Raw genomic sequence first — 17,225 nt, 5'->3', positions numbered from 1 at the left:
GCGAACAAGGATCCCTCAATATTGGCGTCTCAAATGCTCACAGACCCAATCACTGAAGCAGCATCCATGCCAAATTCGCTCAGAGGCGACGTTCCGTGCCGTGTTGGCTTTAGCCTTCTGACTGGCGACGACGATCAAGTCGTCGGCACAACCGGACCGATGCGAATCTGCAATCGGAAGCTTCTCCTTTTCCTTGTCCCTGTCGTCCCCCGACCGGGCCGCTGTTGCAAGTCATTCCCCTCTCCAGACACTTGAGACTGTGAGGATGGCGGAGATTCCGCCTCACATTGCGAGCCAGACGAAAGGACCCAGGATCCTGGGCATCTTCTGGGCGTTTTACACCGTGAGCCTGTTGATGGTCTCGGCGCGACTCTACATTCGAGCGAGATGGCTGAAGAACATTGGGCTGGATGACTACATTATTGCAGCGTCCATGGTATGCGTTTCCTCAACGTTCAATCTATGAGTCGATCGAATGCTAACGTTTCAGGTCATGTTAACAGGCTACACGGACGTCTCCACAGTCAACGTCGGTCTCGGGTACGGAAAGCACACCGCGGTCATACTGCAGGACGGGGGCATGGACTTGCTGGTCAAGATCCTGATTGTCAATTACGTAGACTTTGCGCTGGGAATCATGTCGTTTACGACGCCCAAGCTTGCAATCGCCGGACTCTTGAACCGCGTTATGAACCCGGGAAGGTTTCAACGATGGTGGCTGTGGTTCCTGACAAGTCTGGTTTTTGTATCCTCGACCATTTGCATCGTGGTTCTGTTCACCATGTGCGATCCACCCAAGGCACTTTGGCAAATAGATCTTCTATCTGCGGGGCAGGCGACATGTCGCCCACAAAAGATCCTTGTAGGTTATGCAATCTTCACAGGAGGTATGTCGGGCGTCGCTCTGCTTTCCACCCAACTTGACGGATTGTCTAGCTATATCTGGCTTCGTCGACTTATACCTCGCCGTGTACCCCACCATTGTGCTAGCACAGTTACAAATTACACTGAAGAAGAAACTGGCATTATGCGCGGCGCTGGGAATGCGTGCTGTGTATGTGACTGACCTGGTACCCAAAACTCGCGTACTAACTGACTTAGGGCGTGTGCTATGGCAATCGTCAAATGCTTCCAATTGCCTAGTCTCTACGATACCTCGGACTCGACATGTAGGCTATCCTTCCCCCCGGAATTGAACAATGGCGCTGATCCAAATGTAGATGCAACCGCCGACCTTGTGATCTGGACCAGGTACCCCGTTTCCTTCCCAGAAATAATTCCAAGCGCCAGTGAAAGCTCACGGGTCCGCTTCCTTTTAGCATCGAATCAAACATCATAATCATGGCCTCCTGCATCCCGACCCTCGGCCCACTCTACGAAATGGCCCGTGGCAAACGCTCCTGGAGCTCACATCAGCGCTACTACAAGAGCAGCGGGAACAATCCCCACTCGTCTTCACACAATCGCCACGTTCGGAAACATACCTTTAGCGGACAGAAGGATAAGGACCTCATGACGACGAATATCAATACGACGAAGAATGGGAGTCAGGAGAACATACTGCCGTTGGATGAGCAAGGGAAGGGACTGGGAGTGGGGCGGTTACCCAGAAATGGAATCCAGCGGACGGATCAGGTTGTTGTCGAGTATGAGATGCGGCCGTTGGATCGGGAGGGGCAGAGCTCATGGTGAGATGGAGTATAGGTAGGAGTGTCCATTCTGGGGCCTACGCCGTTAGGAGGTGTTGCCGTGTAGGACATTTATAGCATAGATGCGCTCTGGAAATAATAGACTAGAGCGATGGTAACGAAGCGATTCACGCGTTGTGTCTATTCGTCACAGCTGAAGAGGTTCGCCCACATTCGTGTCCTCGACGCGGTTCATAGGACTCTGCTATGGGTATATCTTCATTTTTCGTTTATCGATCCCCTTTCCAGTAGTAATAGTCAAATATAGGCTCGGGTACTGTACTTGTACATTCCCCATGACTGCAGGAAGCCTTCGCAAACGTGTGTTCCTGCATAGACCGCTGTTTAAAAGAGGCTCCGCATGCCCTTGAGCATCAACAAAGTTTGAGCTCTTTCTGGTCTCCTAAGCACAATAAATCATTCTCCTGGTCTTTGCTCGGTCCCACGACCACGCCCACGACCCCTACCACAGCAGATGCGTACACTTCAAGGAGGATACGGAGACACTTCGGCTTGGCTTCAAAGGCCGCTACAAAGAATGGGTCCACGTAGTAGGTCTCCCTGCGGCCAACGATAGTGTCAGGTGGGAACGAGGCGATGTATCGGTTGAGCTCGTCGAGGTCATTTTCCCTGATGGCTGTGAGGAGGTCGCTACCGTCATCTAGTTCAGGGGGCCACCCCAGAGAGGGACTGCGATATATCTCGACATCTGCCATTGTTATTTGTTTTTAATGGTGCCATATGGGAGCGGTAAAGAAGAGACTGATAATAGACAAAGCGAGTCGGGAGTCCACGAAGAAAAGGAGGGGAGATGGCGGCTGTCCGGGTCCTGGAGGTGGAGAGGTAGAGAGCTCAGCACCTGTAGCCCCACTCGCTTAGCATTGAGGCAGCGAGATGCTAAGTATCGTTCGGCTTTGATAGACGTTCATGCATAGGGAGCTGATAACACAAGTTGGTCTAAATATTGAGCGCAGAATGACCCTACAACAAGGTAGTAGTGTACAATATTACCAAACAACTCGAACCAAGTATCTCTTGATCATGGGGTACCGTGAGCATTCTCACATTCACTTGCTGTCACCAAACTTCATCTGTGCGCCACCTCCGGGCGAACACCTCTCCGTCTCAGCCTTCCACGCCTGCATCTCCGCCCTCGTCTTCTCCATATCACCCTCAAGCAGGGGAATCGTCTCCGCACCCATGAGCAGCCTGACCGGCAGCGGTCTGTCCTTTTGGTTCGCGACAGTGTCGACAAGCAGCTGGGCACATACATCCGGATCGCTCCAAGTGTCCTGCGCCGTAGGTTGAGAGATGTACTGCAGGATCTGGGTAAGCGGGCTCGTGGGCGTATCGTAGGCCGGATGGCGTGGGATCGTCTTCAGGCTGGTTGCTGCAAAGTTGGTTTTCACACCGCCGGGCACGGCGATGAGGAACTTGATGTTCCACGATGGATCCATTTCTTTTGCGACGGATTCGGTGAAGCCTTCGAGAGCGAATTTACTGTCCCGCGGCCACGTCAGTAAGTTCAAAGAGACATATCTAAGGTATTCAACGATTAGTATCTTACCTCGCATGATAATACGCATTTCCCGGAAAACCAACCCACCCGCCAACAGACGAGATCTGCACGATGGTGCCACCTTGACCAGCGGGGTTCACCTCCCGAAATATCCTGAGCGCACCGCGAGTAATCCTAACAGGACCCCAAAAGTTCGTCTCTACTTGAAGCCGTGCATCCTCATCGCTAACGGCCTCGGTATCCCCTCGTTGACCGTAGCCCGCGTTGTTAACCACAACGTCTACCCGGCCAAAGTGGGCGACGGCCGCAGCAAGGGCCTGTTCGATTTGCTCGCCAGAGGTGACATCGAGGCTCACCTTGAGCACTCGCTGCTCGTCGGGGAGGTATGAGACTGCGCTGACTGAGCGGGCTGTTGCGGCGATTTGGTAGCCTGATTCGTATGCGGCCTTTGTGATGGATTTTCCCAGGCCGGATGAGGCACCAGTAACTTGATACACATGTTAGCCTCTATTCATGTGGAAATGGGGGTTAAACGTACTGAACCAAACTAAGTTCTTGTCGAAGGACATGTTGTGTACTTTGGTTGATGATTATCGATCGTTTGTTGCTGGATATATATCGAGCAGTGTATGGATGTTATTGGGAGGTATTGATCTCCATCGAAGACTGTCGTGGTGGATTATATACTCCTCGACTCACATACACTGCGACTGGCGATAACATTAAAGATGGAGATAACGAGTGGCAAAGGCCTCATCGCCGTCCGCGGGCTGACGCGAGGCTCACTCACTCCGCCGGGCGCAGCGGGAGGGTGAGCGGACTAGCGGCCAAGCTTTTCAGCCACATGCGTAGTCGCCGGGCGTACTCGCACTTAAGCACCAAATTCCGGAGCTTAGTGTTGCTTACGCATCTTATGAGCGGGATGCAGAGATTATGGCTTCTAGAGATTCTAGAACGTGTCCTAGGTCGGGGCAGCAAGCTCGACTCGGCTAGAGTCTATGACGTTATTGTTTGGCACCCTTGCAGTGACCGTTAATAGATCAAAGCTAGGAATAAAACCAAATACACCTCGGACACCTGGGCTAGCCAAGGGCTTCTATGAGGTAGTTATCGCAATTTTGCTGGCCTTGAATCCTCGTCGGAAGTCAACTGGCGTATCGCAGACGACGTGGGACAAAGGACTCTCAATCCGCGTTTGCGGGGGGCACATCGTGATAGACCACATTGACGTGCCAACAGCTCGGTCTCATCAATGAGCCCATATCTGTGTTTCAAGGGCATACTGTCGGTCAGCAGATGACAGTGGCTTTGCGTACAAGTCGACGGCTAGACGCTCGTTGATCAAGGCTGATATCTAGGTAGCCAGGAACGGCATTAATACAGGTCTGTAGCGCTTGAGAGACCTCATGGGAATCTATGAGCGTTCAACAAGTGTAAACCCCTATCCCTGCTTTCCTAGCGACCGTAAACATACATGTATCCGCGTCAAGAACATTCGACCATCCCCCTACAAATGAAGTGCTCCAGAAATGAAACTACTCTCCAACCTCGCGATCATCCTTCCAAAACACAAACTGAACTACAGGCCACTTCATAGCAGCTTGTCGGATTGACTTGCCCCAGAAGAAAAGCGGGATGAAGAAGAGCAGACAGCCGCCAGAAATGCCTGCCATAGCCCCGTACGCAGCGGCGTAGCCGGACTTTTCAATCCAGGGGTTTGTGTAGAACGAGAGGAGGAAGCCGAAACAGGCTACAAGTGTCAGTCGTGAAGCTCAGGTTCAAGTAGATGGGCCCGGCGAGGGAGGATTAGGGCAACTTACATTTGAAGGCCAACTGGGTGACGGTTACTTCGCCGGCGACGGGGCGGAAAGAGTCGATGCAGTAAACGAAGGAGACGTTTGTTCCTTGGGTGATGGAAAATGAAACTGGATGTATCAGCTGAATGTCGTACCCAGATGAATGATTCTGAGCTTACGAAGCCCTAGCCCAAGAGTTGGCACCATCCAGTGCCACTCGTGGGCAATTCCACAACCGTATAGGACGAGCGACAAGGGGGCACAGACAACACTCAGCGCAATCGCCGGAAGCCGCATCTCAGGCTCGCGGATACCCCCGTTGCGTTTAGTAAAGTAGTCAGCGACCCAATCGGAGAATGGCCCTCCGGCAAATGTTCCCAGAAAACAGCCCACCATGCCGGATATAAAGCACAGGCCCGATTGCCATGCCTCAAAACCGTACGTTGTGCTAAACGCCGAGGCAAAGTTGGAGACGACGGCGACGAGGAATCCAATCGTGACGGACATGACAATCGTCGCCCAGAAGATGGGTGGTATGAGGATAAGCCCGAACGGACGGACGAACATGCGCCAGAAGGATTCATCAGTGTAGATCTCACCGGACCAGAAGCGTAGGCTGCGGATGTAGCTTTCTTTCTCGGGGATTGGGGGGATCGAGGCAGATTCCAAATGGTTGGCGGGCGGTTCCTTCTGGATGTCGGCGGAGCGTTCGGCGAGGGGGTTTCCAACGCGTCGGTAGGCTGTTTCAGGGAAGAAGAAGATGACGACCACAATCAGGGCACCGACCATGGCGGCCCCGACCCAGTAGATGGTGCGCCAGTGATAGTTGATGGTGATGAGCCCCGAGATGATGATGCCAAAGGCAACTCCTGCACTTAGAGCAGCGTTGTAAACACTTTCAAGAGCCGTTAGTATTGCCTGACTGGTAGGATTGTCCAGAGAAAGGAGAGAGAAATGGGAACACTCACGCCATGCCATATCCTCTTTGATGAAGGTAGAACACATCAGCAATCGTGATTGGAGCCAGGCACTCTCCAGCCCCAGCGCCAATACCGAGAATAGTGCGGGTCGTGAGTTCTGCTGCGTATGTCTTGGCCAACCCAGCTCCCAAGATCATGAAGAAATAGAGAATATATGCAGAGATATAGACAGGCCTCCGACCGTATTTATTCAACAGTGGGACCCAGAAGAGGCAAGAAACACCCTGCAACAAGGCACTGTTGTTGAAGAAGTACGCTGCCCGACTGATCCAGTCCGTCAGCGTGGTGTCACCCCCCTGCTTGAAATCAGTCGCTATCTCAACCATGGCGACGGTCGGGCCGGCGGCCATGAAGTTGCACATGACCATGGCAAACGAGACGAGGATGGCGATGTAGATCTTGTAGCCGGTAGACCAGCGGAGGGGATCATTGGGGTCCAGGGATGGAGTCGGGGTCAGGATGATCTCGTTGGTGTGCTCATGGCGAAGACGAACGTGGCCCAAGTTGTGCAAGTGGATCCGACTGTGAGACTGGCTGTCCTCGACATGGACCACGTCCTCCATGTTTTTATCGTCCATCGTCGAAAAGGTAGGTTGATCCGATGTTTGCGAGGAACGGTGACTGGGAGATTGGAGGGTTTTACAGGAGCGAAGTCGAGAGGGACTCTTCCCCATATGATAAACGGCTCGCAACCCCTCTCAATATTCCAGGCTACGTACACAAGCAACCTTAGTCCATAGTAGCCTCAACTATACTCCACTGGGACGGGACGTCCAGGTGGGGAAGAATCCGGGGCAGGATCCTGGACCAGAATCTGGTGCTATCGTCCCGAGACGTGGGGGACATTCGGAAGCGGGGTAGGGCTGCAGGCCCGAGTCATCGGCAGCTGGTTGAGCTTCTGCTTTTAGGCAACCGGGGCGAGTACGAGCAATCCCGAGGGTCCTAGGACGACGCTCGAAGACATAATTCCGGCCGGAAACAACTGAAGGCTCTAAGCTCGCACTAAAGATTTACTGCGTCGAGGCAGACCATGGGCGTTCTTAGTGCAGCTCGGAGTGCGATACTCCTCAATAAGAGACAAAATAACGCTTTTTGTGGCGTATGACATGACTCTAAGCATGTATAGTTCCTTTGATCTAGGCGAGAATAGGAAATAAATCAGTATACGTGGTATATACGGATCTGCAACAGCAAGTTATAGCCCTCAATGATATGTGGCATAGCCCAATTTCACTGCATTTATCTAGCTACCAATGTGGAAATTATCAATGCTCGCCGGGGCCCCTGAGCTAGAGCACTATCCCCAGACATTAGCTAACCACGTCCCCATCTCCCAGTTATCTCTGACCTGCCTCTGATCATACTACATTTAAGCACGGGGACGTAGTTTCCCACCACCAGGCAAGGTAACCGTCTTAGACTTCAACCAGGCATTCTTCGGTCCAGACGGGTTGTAGTGAATATTGAAGCCTTTGGAGCGGATGTTCTTGTTTCTGGGATCGTCGTTGGTGAACTCGTCCACAGTCACATCCCGCGTCAAGGTCCAGGTAGAGGTGTCGTCGACCGAAATGCTGAAGGTAGCTGATCCACTGCCCTTAAGGTAGGCGGAGCCAATCCACGTTGAGTGATCAGTGAGGTTCCAGGCGATTGAGCTGCCGTTGTATGCCACGATGTCTCCCTGGAAGGTGGATTCGGCCACAGTAACAGAGACTTCGGCAGGCTGGATGGATGAGTTCTCTTCCACGCCAGCAAAGTAGTTAAACGCCTGAGTTACCTGGGAGGTATTTGCGACGAGGAGGATGCCGGAAGTGGTGTTCAACTCTGTTGCCACTAAATTAGCCTCTGCAACAACGTTGCCAAACCACAGGGCAGGCATATCCTCCTTCAAGGTGGTGAGTCGAGAGTTGGTGAAGGAGAGGGACGCTCCAGTCCGCCGCACCGACGACGAAAACATGACAGTTCCAGCCAGTAAGCCCGCAGTGAGGTCGACGTTTTCGAAAACAGCCTTTTGTGCCCCGTCGCTGAAGAGTCCGGGCGCCTTCTCAGAGTGTCCCACGACGTTGCTAGCATGGATCTCACCGAGGGCGTAGAATGTGGCGCTTCCAATTCCAGCCGTGTGGGAGACCGAGTCGGAGACGTAGATGTATCCAGCTGGACTGTCGCCGGAAAAGGTAGAACAACGGTTTCCGCCAGCGTAGGAGCGCACGTTCGAAGCGTAGATGGTCCCGTTGCCCGCAGCGTACAGAGCGTGGGAGACGGGCCCCGAGCTGTAAAAGTCCGTATTGCTCACATGGACGGTTGTACCGGTTCCATACGCAAAGATTCCGGCTGCGCCATTGTGTGTAGTGATGTTTGAGTCTGAGATATGAGAAGTAGAGCCATTGGCAATGTTCAGAGCTGCGTTGGTGCCGAAGAAGCTCGCTTGGTTGAGCCAGGTGGAGTATCCTCGCTTGACAACATCAACATGGGACAAATTGACATTGCTGCCCTCGGTGATGAGCAGTACACTTGTGTCGTTGGCATCGACGGACAGGGTCTCGTGGTCCAGCTCAACGTAGGTATCACGGTAAGTGTACTGGCCGGCGATGTCGTCGATCAGATACATCGGGCCACCACCGTCAGTCGTATAATCTGCCAGGAGGGCATTGTCCTCCACATCCGAGGACATGTTGACGTAGTCGCTGGGATCGAAAATGGATATCGAGCCCAGGACAAGCCGGGTGAGACAGAGGAGGAGAAGAGACTTGGAAGCCATACTGGTAGTAAACCTGCTGGATTGGAATATGTGCAGATTGCTGTGCAGCTTCCAATGTAGTGGCAATGTCCTAATGTAGTCCACCAGCGTCCTTATATACTTCGTTAACGATTGTATACTACGAGACTATCCGGGGTAATAGGGGCTGTCCCGTGCAGCTACTCTGAGCTTAGGCTGCGGTTTGGATAGCGGTCCCGACTGCCCTGGTAGGATATCATATCCAAGGACGCGTGGCTAGCCAACTTGTCAGGTCTTACTATATTCATTCCGCAGGTACTCCTCAGGCCAGTCATCCGCGACAGATGCATGCTCATACTGCTATAATACACGGGACGCTAAGGTGTACCTTGATGTGGTGGTAAAGTCCTCTCTGACTATTATTATAACCTCGGAGAAAATACTCCTTCTTAGGAGAGGCCCAGTGCTATTCAGGCACTCAATGCTAGACAAAGCGCCCGCAACTTGAGAGACATTGGTCCTTCTCACCGACCACGCTGCAGCAGCGGCACAGTTCTGAAAACGGGGGCGTCTATACGACGGCAATAAGATAGCGTACGGGGTTAATCCGTGCGAATTAGATCAACCTGAAAGCTTGCAGTGGACGAGCTTACGCTCTACTTGCGCCATGACAGTGAACAACTCTCAAGCAGGGACCAGGGCTATTAGCCCCGCAGTTTCCCCAGCTCGCAGGTGGCAAGTGGAGCTCGAACTCCCCGTTACGTGAGCCGTAGAGGCTTAGACGCAGCATCAGGTTCGGAATTAGCAGCGATCCATGCAATCCCGGGTGGCGTTGCAGCAACCCCCGCAGGCTATTGGCATTGGTCCAGAAGGCCTCGATCCATCCTTTAAAATTATGGACGAGAGCTTAAATCACAATTCCGGTTCACGTGCTGGTTAATTCCGATGGTGCATCCAGCGCTTGTGACTGGCTCTCCACATCCCGACAGCGAAGGAAAGGCGGGGAAGTGCAGCTCATCAATCGCTGTCGGGATTATAATTCATTTTGTTCACTCACTGTTTCTTCGTGGTGATCAAAAATGGCATCCCCGAGCCCCCCATCGGGCACCATGAGCAACAGTTCCAACCTCTTCCAGTGCGGGACCTGCTCGCAGTCGTTTACACGCATCGACCACCTCGGACGCCACGTCCGATCGCGTATGTTAAATTTCGGGCCCTCGCATCCGATCCGCTGACTGACCTCGGCAGATACCCAAGAGAAGCCCTACCGCTGCTCAGTGTGCAACAAACGATTCGGTCGCGTGTGAGGTCTCTTCCAATATAGCCGAATCTCCAGCTAAGAAACATAGTGACTTATTGTCACGGCACTCTGCCCTCCACAACCCGCAGAGAGAGGCCACCCCGGCGAAGCGACGGCGCGGTGGAGCCAATGTTGCGCCCTCTCGAGCATCCAAGGCCTGCGAGGCCTGCGCCGTGGATCATTTGCGCTGTGACGATGAGAAACCCTGTCGTCGATGTCAGAGGAGAGAGATTCCTTGTACCCTACCGGGCAGATCCTGCGAGGCTATCGCGCCAATTACCACTGTGGCGACGGGGGATGGACAGATACAGACAGACCCGTCTGGAGATGCGGGTTGCTTGCCGTCCACGACCTCCCTGCAATCTCCGCAAATACTGGCGCAGCATGGTGACACTGAGGCGATTCCACAGACGGGAGCAAATAATCACATGATAGTTTCGGACGTAACTGATTCACTGGATTACGACTTTCCTGTCTCGCGAGGAGAGCTTGTCACCTTCGGCTTGGAGACGAACCTCGATCTCAGCGTACTGGATTTGAGCTTCCTCGAGTCTTACAATGCGCGAGCTCCTTTTGAGTACGAAGCGGCTACGGTATCGACAGTCGAACCGTTAGGGGAAACAATTGGAGGCGAGGTCGTTGAGCCGGATCCAGCAGCGAAAGAGGAGCGATCATTCCAGAGGATACGATGGCGCTTCGTGCCTGCTGCACAGGATAATGGGTATGCTGAGCACGCCAACCTGCTGCTCAGCGGACAGAACGGCCACGACGCCACGCCGCAGAGTCTCCTGAACATGGAGGTCGGCCCCCATCATGGCGATTGTGTCAACCTGGCATCGCGTGATAAGATTCTGAGCATGGTCCTTAGCCAGATGCCAAAGCCATTTCTGCTAAACGCGGCTTCCTTCCCGTCACCCGAGCTCCTTGATCGCCTTATTCGCTACTACCTAACAGTGCCCTTCGCCAGCCCTCGTCAGTGGATCCATCAAGGCACATTCTCAGCTAAAACATGTCGCCCAGAACTATTACTGGCAATGGCGGCCGCAGGAGCTGTCCTCACCCCCGACCCGGCGTTGCGCAAACTAGGGTACGCGATGCAAGCGGTCCTACGCCATGAGCTGCCCGCTGTGTACGAGGGAGATAACACCCTGATTAAAGATCTCGAATTACAGCAAGCCTTTCTCATCGATCTGGAGATTGGCCTCTGGAGTGGCAACAGTCGCAAGATGGAGTTGTGTGAGAGCGAGCGCCACGCATTGATTACCATCATCCGACGCCGGGGGTTATTCGACGCAGCCAGGTACCCGCGAATCACCGTGCACCCCAGCGATTCAGGGCAGAGGCTGGAGAGCAAGTGGAGGCTTTGGGTACGCGCCGAGTCAAATAAGAGGCTTGTTTATAGATTATGGCAGCACGATACCCAGTGCTCGACGGTGCTTTTGACGGGTCCGCTCATCTCATATGCTGAGCTATCCCTTTCTCTTCCCAGTTGTTCGACGCTGTGGAACGCACCTACCGCGGAACAATGGCGGGATATCTTCTGTCTCCAGGAGTCCGAGGCTCAACCTGGTTCCCATCCAAGGTCACTGACGGAATGTGTGATGAACATGGACCTCCTCGAGAGTCATCGCGCAATCATCGACATGAATCTCTCCTGCACGGCTGTCCTCCAGGCTCTGTGGGGTATGAGCTGGGAATACCGGCAGATGAGCCTGCTCACCGGCAGTGCAAATACCAGCACGCCTCCCCGATCATGGTCCGCCGGGCTTCTTATGGCAACCCGGTACCAGCAGCTCACCGAGATGCTCAACTACTTCAAGGTCGCATACGGAAACGAGACATCGCTATACTGGAATAGCACTCTGATGCACCTACACACGTCCCTTGAAGAGGTCCGGCTCCTTGCCACGGGGCTGGAACAGCCAGAGACGCTGGGACAGATCCCACAACCAATAGCCGCATGGGCAGCGAGCAAAGATGGTCGAACTGCCGTATGGCACGCGGCACAAATCGTCCGCGAGGTTCGGGGTTTTCGCCCGCAATCTTTACGGGATTTCGCTGCCGTCGCTCTCTACCAAGCAACACTAGCGCTGTGGGCGTACGGTATGGCCGTAGGAAGTTATACTACTCTTTCAGCTGGACAGGAATCAATCTGGATTGATGGCGACGGAACCGACCACATCCAGCGCTTTATCTCTGTCGGACGGGGTAGGCCAATGTTGCATGGATGGTCGCCCGAGGGAGGCTTTGTGGACCTGTGGGATCCCACGGCAGTCTTGATAATGGCAATCCAACTCATGCATGATAACCATAGTGGTCCAGATGCAGGTGAGCCTCCGTTGGTGGAATGTCTTGTACATGCCCTGCAGAAACTACTCGAGGTGACCGCTTGGTCGCGCCAGGCGATAGCTTCATAATGTGTCTTTAATCACTCTAATCGAAATGGAAGATTATCTACTTCATATGATCCTTACTTTACGTCGAGACAATCCTCATTTCTATTTTCAGCTAAAGACTGAACCCAGCATCAATGACGGTGTTCGTCCCAGTAATCGATCGAGAGGTCGCGAGAAATCGGACCTGCTCTGCCACATCCTGTCACACGGTCAGTAGTGATGCCAACGAAAGGCAGGATACAACGTACCTCTGGTGTGGCAAGCCGCTTCAACACATTCTTCTCCTCCACTGCCTTTATCTTTTCAGTCGGGAAGCCTCGCCCCCAGTCCTTTGTTCTGTTAGCTTATTCCTCAGCGCCATGGATAAACTCACTGTCATTAGCACACCAGGTGACACCGAATTTACACGGATTTTCGGACCAGCAATGATCGCGAGACTCTTGACAAGGTGGATAAGCGCCGCCTTGGTCACCGCGTAGGGCTATTCGGGTGTTAGCACTGGCACTGGAGTAGGAAAATGGGAGGAAACATACCAATGAGCTTCCACTCGGCTTCACCCCCGCTACACTTGCAGTCGCGATAAAAACTCCCTCACTAGCTTCCAGATGAGGTTGACAGGCCCGGAAGAGCCGGAAATGGCTCTTGACGTTGACATCGAAGCATCGATCCCAGTCGGCCTCGCTATCCGCCTCATCGAGGTTCATGAAATCCGTCATTCGTGTCCAGCCAACGTTTGAGACGACGATATCCAGTCGGCCCATCTGATTGATTGTTTGCTGGACTAGACTGGCCATTTGCTCTCGGTTGGATGTGTCGGCCTGAATCGCGATGAACCATGGCCCTGGATCTCTGGAAGCCCCATTACACGAGGAATCCTGTATTCTATTGAGCTCGTCGAGCAGCTGGTTCGCAGCCGATGCATTGCTGTGGTAGTTGACGACAACGCGCGTGTCGCATTGGGCCGCAAGGGCTCTTGCAACAGCTGCGCCAACGCCACGCGAGGCTCCGGTGATTAATGCGACTTTGGGCAAGCTCATCGTTTACTTCAATTTGGAATATCGAGAGTAACAAGGAGGGATTCACATTGTATATCCTCTTTATCCGACGTATCCGCACGCTCCGAGTTCGTTTCGGCTCCACATTCTATCCCTCTCAGCTTATTTCACCGAGTGCCCAATACCTGCACGCTTGTTTCATCTGCAACCCACTATCAATTTAAATCTTCTATCTCATCAAAGGACGCAACAACTACACCTCAAACATGGAAGACAACGGCCTCCGCCCCTTGAACCGGTACATCACCACCCACGACACCAACGGCGTCACTGGCTTTCAGGAGCAGCTACCAGACTCCCTCCAATGGCAACAGCTCGCCAACGGCGCACGCTTCTCCCTAGGCTACGCCACAAACGAGATACCCGTCGAACTCAGCGATGACAAGGACCTCGACGTATACCAGTCCTACCTCAAAGACCTTCCGGGCATCACGATCCCCGGCGGAACGGTCCTGCGCGTTGTCGACATGAACCCCGGCTCGATCTCTCCCATGCACCGTACGGTCAGTTTAGATTACGGGGTTGTTCTCGAAGGAGAGGTTGAGCTTGTGCTGGACTCGGGTGCTACGCGGTTGTTGAAGCGGGGTGATATCGCTGTGCAGCGGGGGACGAACCATGCGTGGAGGAATCCGAGTAAGACGACGTGGGCAAGAATGCTGTATGTTTTGCAGGAGGCGAAGCCAATTCAGGTCAATGGGAAGGATTTGGAGGAGGATTATGGGGGTGGGATGGATGATGTCAGGCCGTCGAAATGAAGTTCGTCTAGTTAGGCATACAAAGCCCCTCTCGGGATACTGAGGGATTGGGATATTAGATTCATTCATGCTGTACCTAGAGGGTCGGTAAATACATGGGCTGTCTCTCTTTTAGTAATTCCAGTATTTGCTTGGACACAATCTACTAGCATGTAGGTGTCGACCTCCCGTAGCGATCTGGAGGTAGCTGAGCATTCCGTTTGAACGGGTGCACTACCGCGGGGTAAGGTCGATAGGAGAAGGTTCTACAAACGCTTGAAGTTAGTAAGTAGCGGTGACCCGATGAGCTTAAATATCCTGTATCTAGCAGATACCCTGTTCTTCCTTAATGACCAGTGACTTTTATTATCCTATTTGATACCTGACGTAGCTGATAGTAGGGAGACGACCTGACGCTAGTCAACCGCTTGAACCACGCCCTTAAGGGAATATATATCAAGACCGACGCGGGGAACTTCCCAAATACTCGACGTTCTACACACATACTCGCAAGACATAATTCTCAGTATACTCTATATTCTAGTTGGTTCGTAAACTAGTATTGTCCGAACGTCTGACCGAGGTTGAGCTTGCCTCCCGATGTGGTCCCGATATCCCCCACTTGGTCCCCGAACTGTCCGACGGGCTCCCATTGGAGAGGACAGACGACCATGCATCACTTTTGGGGATTGACATTTATTGCAACATCCATATGCCACTGATTTTGATCCTGCGCTTGAGCATTCTGCATTCTTGGATTATACCATGACTATCACAAACGGAGCTGATCCCGAAATCAGACCTCTCAAGGTCCTGATCGTTGGTGCTGGCATTGGCGGATTGACCGCAGCCATCGCTTTGCGCAATCAAGGACATGACATTCAGATTTTTGAGCAGTCGCACCTTGCGACTGAAACAGGGGCAGCCATCCATCTAGCCCCTAACGCCAATGGCATTCTCCGGCGCCTGGGAATTTTTGCAGAGGAATTTGGTGCGAATCCTATGGAACGAGTAAGCTATTCTCCAACGAGTCGAAGTAGATCGGCTAACTAATTCGATCCCAGCTTGTCGAGTATAATGCCACTGGTGAATTGCGAAGGGAGATGGAACTGACCGACTCAAATAAGAAGTGGCTTCATCCCTGGCTTCTTGCGCACCGCATCGACCTGCATAACCACTTGAAGCGTGTTGTCACGACTGCCACAGAACAGTATCCCGCTGTTCCACTCCATACAGGATCCCGGATTGCATGTGTCGATGCCGAGACTGCGACAATCACGCTTCAGGATGGTACCCAGGTCCAGGGCGATGTGGTGGTTGGTGCGGATGGTGTGCACTCGGTGACCCGGCATGCGATACCCGGTGGCCAATTGAAAGCAGCGTGTCGAGGCAAAAGCGCGTTCCGATTCTTAGTCTCCAAGGACGCGGCCCTAAGTGATCCGATCACAGCGAGGCTTGTCCAGCATCAGGGCCAGCTGAGCATCTGGTACGGTAGCGATCGACGTATCATCATGTATCCCACCTCGCACAACACTGTTCTAAACTTCGTTGCCATCCATCCCGAAGCCGAATCTGCGGCAGAGAGCGACGACACTTGGGGGCAACAGGGCAACTTGGACAAGATGCTGCATATCTTTAAGGGGTTCGACTCGGCCATTCTTTCTCTCCTGGGCAAAGCCGGTCCACAGACTGTCAAGGTGTGGAGGCTCCTCGACATGGATGTCATTCCGCAGTGGCATCACCATCGCTTAGCGCTGCTGGGCGATGCGGCGCATCCTTTCCTGCCACACCAAGGTCAGGGCGGAGGTATCGCCATCGAAGATGCAATCTCTCTCTCTGTTGTCCTGGGTAAGGACACGCCCGTTGCTGAGGTACACGAGCGCCTAAAGCTCTACCACGACATCCGCCATGAGCGCGCCACTCGCATTCAGGGATTCTCGCGGCTGATTGGCGAAGATCGTACCGGGGACGACGATCTGGACAGTAAGTGACGAACGCATCTGGAATAGCGATGGGAACAGAAGCTAACCTCATGGCCACAGTGTATGGCTTTGCAAACTACAACTTCGGCCACGACGAGTTCGACAACTCGACCCAAAGGCTGCGGGAGTGGACATGGAACCGCATCCCCAACCCGTACTGGCGCATGCCGATTGCATTCGGACCCATGCCAGGTCCACGCCAGACGCATCTAGGTGTGCCACGCGACGGGACAAACTCTACCTTCACGACCGCCTCAATCAAGTTCAAGACGTCGCGAACGGTGCTGCAGAATCTGTTCCCGCCTGGTCGCAAGGGTTGGCGATTTACTTCGCCGGAGACTGTTGCTTACGCTTCATTCTCGCAGACCACGCTGGGGAAAATGGAGTGGCTTGGTGGATCCGGGTACAAGCACATTGGTCTGTATGTTCACGGTGTTGAATATGTCAAGGATGATGGGTCCGTTGTCCAGGGCACATACCTGCCGATCCTGTTCGAGTCCCTGACAGATCCCATTGTCTCCGGCCGAGAGGAACTCGGTATGCCGAAGCTGTACACCTCTGTCGACGTTTATCGGCGCTCGCACTCGTACCGCATCCGCACAGGATGGGAAGGCGCACTATGGGGCAATTTCCTCCTAGAAGACCTCGTTGAAGTCGACCCCTCCACCACAACCGGCGCACTAAGCGGCGAAGCCGACGCCGGAATCCTCGCATACAAATACATCCCAAAGACCGGCCGCGAGAACAAGAACGTCGCCGCGGAGGAGTATGCGATCTTCGACGCGTTCGCCAAGGCTGTGCCAACCCCACGGCCGCAAAAGGTGTACACGACGAAAAAGGCGAGTATTCAGATTGATCCGCTGGACTGGGAGCAGCTGCCGACTCTCCATCATGTTATTTCAAGGTTGGCGGAGGTTCCTGTCTTTGAGATTGTTGGGGCCAAAGTTGTTGAGGGGACGGGGGTTCCTGATGTGTCGGGGGCTGCGCCAATTGAGTAGGCGGAGGTCTCGATACTTGAGTTATGTCCCGGCGTAGAGATGGGCCAGCCAGCTCGGTACATGT

At 53.5% G+C, this 17,225-nt stretch overlaps 9 protein-coding genes across 9 annotated transcripts; 4 read left to right on the top strand and 5 right to left on the bottom strand.

The window, feature by feature from the left end:
* Positions 1 to 265: 265 nt before the first annotated feature.
* On the top strand, positions 266 to 1,692 carry BJX68DRAFT_257838 (uncharacterized protein; the record flags this gene model as incomplete). Its single annotated transcript, XM_071043418.1, has 6 exons — positions 266 to 436; positions 491 to 887; positions 937 to 1,054; positions 1,102 to 1,169; positions 1,221 to 1,251; positions 1,320 to 1,692. The coding sequence occupies 6 exons, from the start codon at positions 266 to 268 to the stop codon at positions 1,690 to 1,692; spliced, it is 1,158 nt and encodes a 385-aa protein (XP_070895023.1).
* Positions 1,693 to 2,062: 370 nt separating this feature from the next.
* On the bottom strand, positions 2,063 to 2,404 carry BJX68DRAFT_270753 (uncharacterized protein; the record flags this gene model as incomplete). The annotated part of the gene is made up of 1 exon (XM_071046756.1): positions 2,063 to 2,404. The coding sequence occupies one exon, from the start codon at positions 2,402 to 2,404 to the stop codon at positions 2,063 to 2,065; it is 342 nt and encodes a 113-aa protein (XP_070895022.1).
* Positions 2,405 to 2,621: 217 nt separating this feature from the next.
* On the bottom strand, positions 2,622 to 3,859 carry BJX68DRAFT_244876 (SDR family oxidoreductase). Its single transcript, XM_071041397.1, has 3 exons — positions 3,746 to 3,859; positions 3,256 to 3,694; positions 2,622 to 3,188 (listed from the first exon to the last, which is right to left on the bottom strand). The coding sequence occupies exons 1-3, from the start codon at positions 3,774 to 3,776 to the stop codon at positions 2,756 to 2,758; spliced, it is 903 nt and encodes a 300-aa protein (XP_070895021.1). The 5' UTR covers positions 3,777 to 3,859; the 3' UTR covers positions 2,622 to 2,755.
* Positions 3,860 to 4,742: 883 nt separating this feature from the next.
* On the bottom strand, positions 4,743 to 6,561 carry BJX68DRAFT_270751 (putative MFS transporter; the record flags this gene model as incomplete). The annotated part of the gene is made up of 4 exons (XM_071046755.1): positions 4,743 to 4,957; positions 5,028 to 5,132; positions 5,183 to 5,898; positions 5,972 to 6,561. The coding sequence occupies 4 exons, from the start codon at positions 6,559 to 6,561 to the stop codon at positions 4,743 to 4,745; spliced, it is 1,626 nt and encodes a 541-aa protein (XP_070895020.1).
* Positions 6,562 to 7,352: 791 nt separating this feature from the next.
* Positions 7,353 to 8,738, bottom strand: BJX68DRAFT_270750 (uncharacterized protein; the record flags this gene model as incomplete). Its single annotated transcript, XM_071046754.1, has 1 exon — positions 7,353 to 8,738. The coding sequence occupies one exon, from the start codon at positions 8,736 to 8,738 to the stop codon at positions 7,353 to 7,355; it is 1,386 nt and encodes a 461-aa protein (XP_070895019.1).
* A 1,037-nt stretch (positions 8,739 to 9,775) lies between these two features.
* Positions 9,776 to 12,413, top strand: BJX68DRAFT_278425 (C6 transcription factor RegA; the record flags this gene model as incomplete). Its single annotated transcript, XM_071048532.1, has 5 exons — positions 9,776 to 9,897; positions 9,956 to 11,548; positions 11,579 to 11,987; positions 12,018 to 12,107; positions 12,141 to 12,413. The coding sequence occupies 5 exons, from the start codon at positions 9,776 to 9,778 to the stop codon at positions 12,411 to 12,413; spliced, it is 2,487 nt and encodes an 828-aa protein (XP_070895018.1).
* Positions 12,414 to 12,504: 91 nt separating this feature from the next.
* BJX68DRAFT_270748 (SDR family NAD(P)-dependent oxidoreductase) lies at positions 12,505 to 13,429 on the bottom strand (the record flags this gene model as incomplete). Its single annotated transcript, XM_071046753.1, has 4 exons — positions 12,505 to 12,591; positions 12,641 to 12,721; positions 12,766 to 12,873; positions 12,926 to 13,429. 4 exons carry the CDS (start codon positions 13,427 to 13,429, stop codon positions 12,505 to 12,507), a joined length of 780 nt encoding a protein of 259 aa, XP_070895017.1.
* Positions 13,430 to 13,653: 224 nt separating this feature from the next.
* Positions 13,654 to 14,202, top strand: BJX68DRAFT_257832 (cupin domain-containing protein; the record flags this gene model as incomplete). Its single annotated transcript, XM_071043417.1, has 1 exon — positions 13,654 to 14,202. One exon carries the CDS (start codon positions 13,654 to 13,656, stop codon positions 14,200 to 14,202), a length of 549 nt encoding a protein of 182 aa, XP_070895016.1.
* Positions 14,203 to 14,946: 744 nt separating this feature from the next.
* BJX68DRAFT_278424 (putative salicylate hydroxylase) lies at positions 14,947 to 17,161 on the top strand (the record flags this gene model as incomplete). Its single annotated transcript, XM_071048531.1, has 3 exons — positions 14,947 to 15,192; positions 15,246 to 16,164; positions 16,224 to 17,161. 3 exons carry the CDS (start codon positions 14,947 to 14,949, stop codon positions 17,159 to 17,161), a joined length of 2,103 nt encoding a protein of 700 aa, XP_070895015.1.
* Between the last annotated feature and the right edge of the window lie 64 nt (positions 17,162 to 17,225).

This window comes from Aspergillus pseudodeflectus, assembly GCF_044049435.1.
Source record: "Aspergillus pseudodeflectus strain CBS 756.74 chromosome Unknown BJX68scaffold_52, whole genome shotgun sequence".
Lineage (NCBI taxonomy): Eukaryota > Fungi > Ascomycota > Eurotiomycetes > Eurotiales > Aspergillaceae > Aspergillus > Aspergillus pseudodeflectus.
This window is presented reverse-complemented; position numbering and strand designations above follow the sequence as displayed.

Excerpts from the sequence above, each read along its gene's own strand:
- BJX68DRAFT_244876 (XM_071041397.1), bottom strand. The coding sequence starts at position 3,776 with ATGTCCTTCGACAAGAACTTAGTTTGGTTCA. Across the intron at positions 3,695-3,745 it reads CAAGAACTTAGTTTGGTTCA|TTACTGGTGCCTCATCCGGC; the intron begins GTACGTTTAACC and ends ATGTGTATCAAG. Across the intron at positions 3,189-3,255 it reads AATGCGTATTATCATGCGAG|TAAATTCGCTCTCGAAGGCT; the intron begins GTAAGATACTAA and ends GCCGCGGGACAG.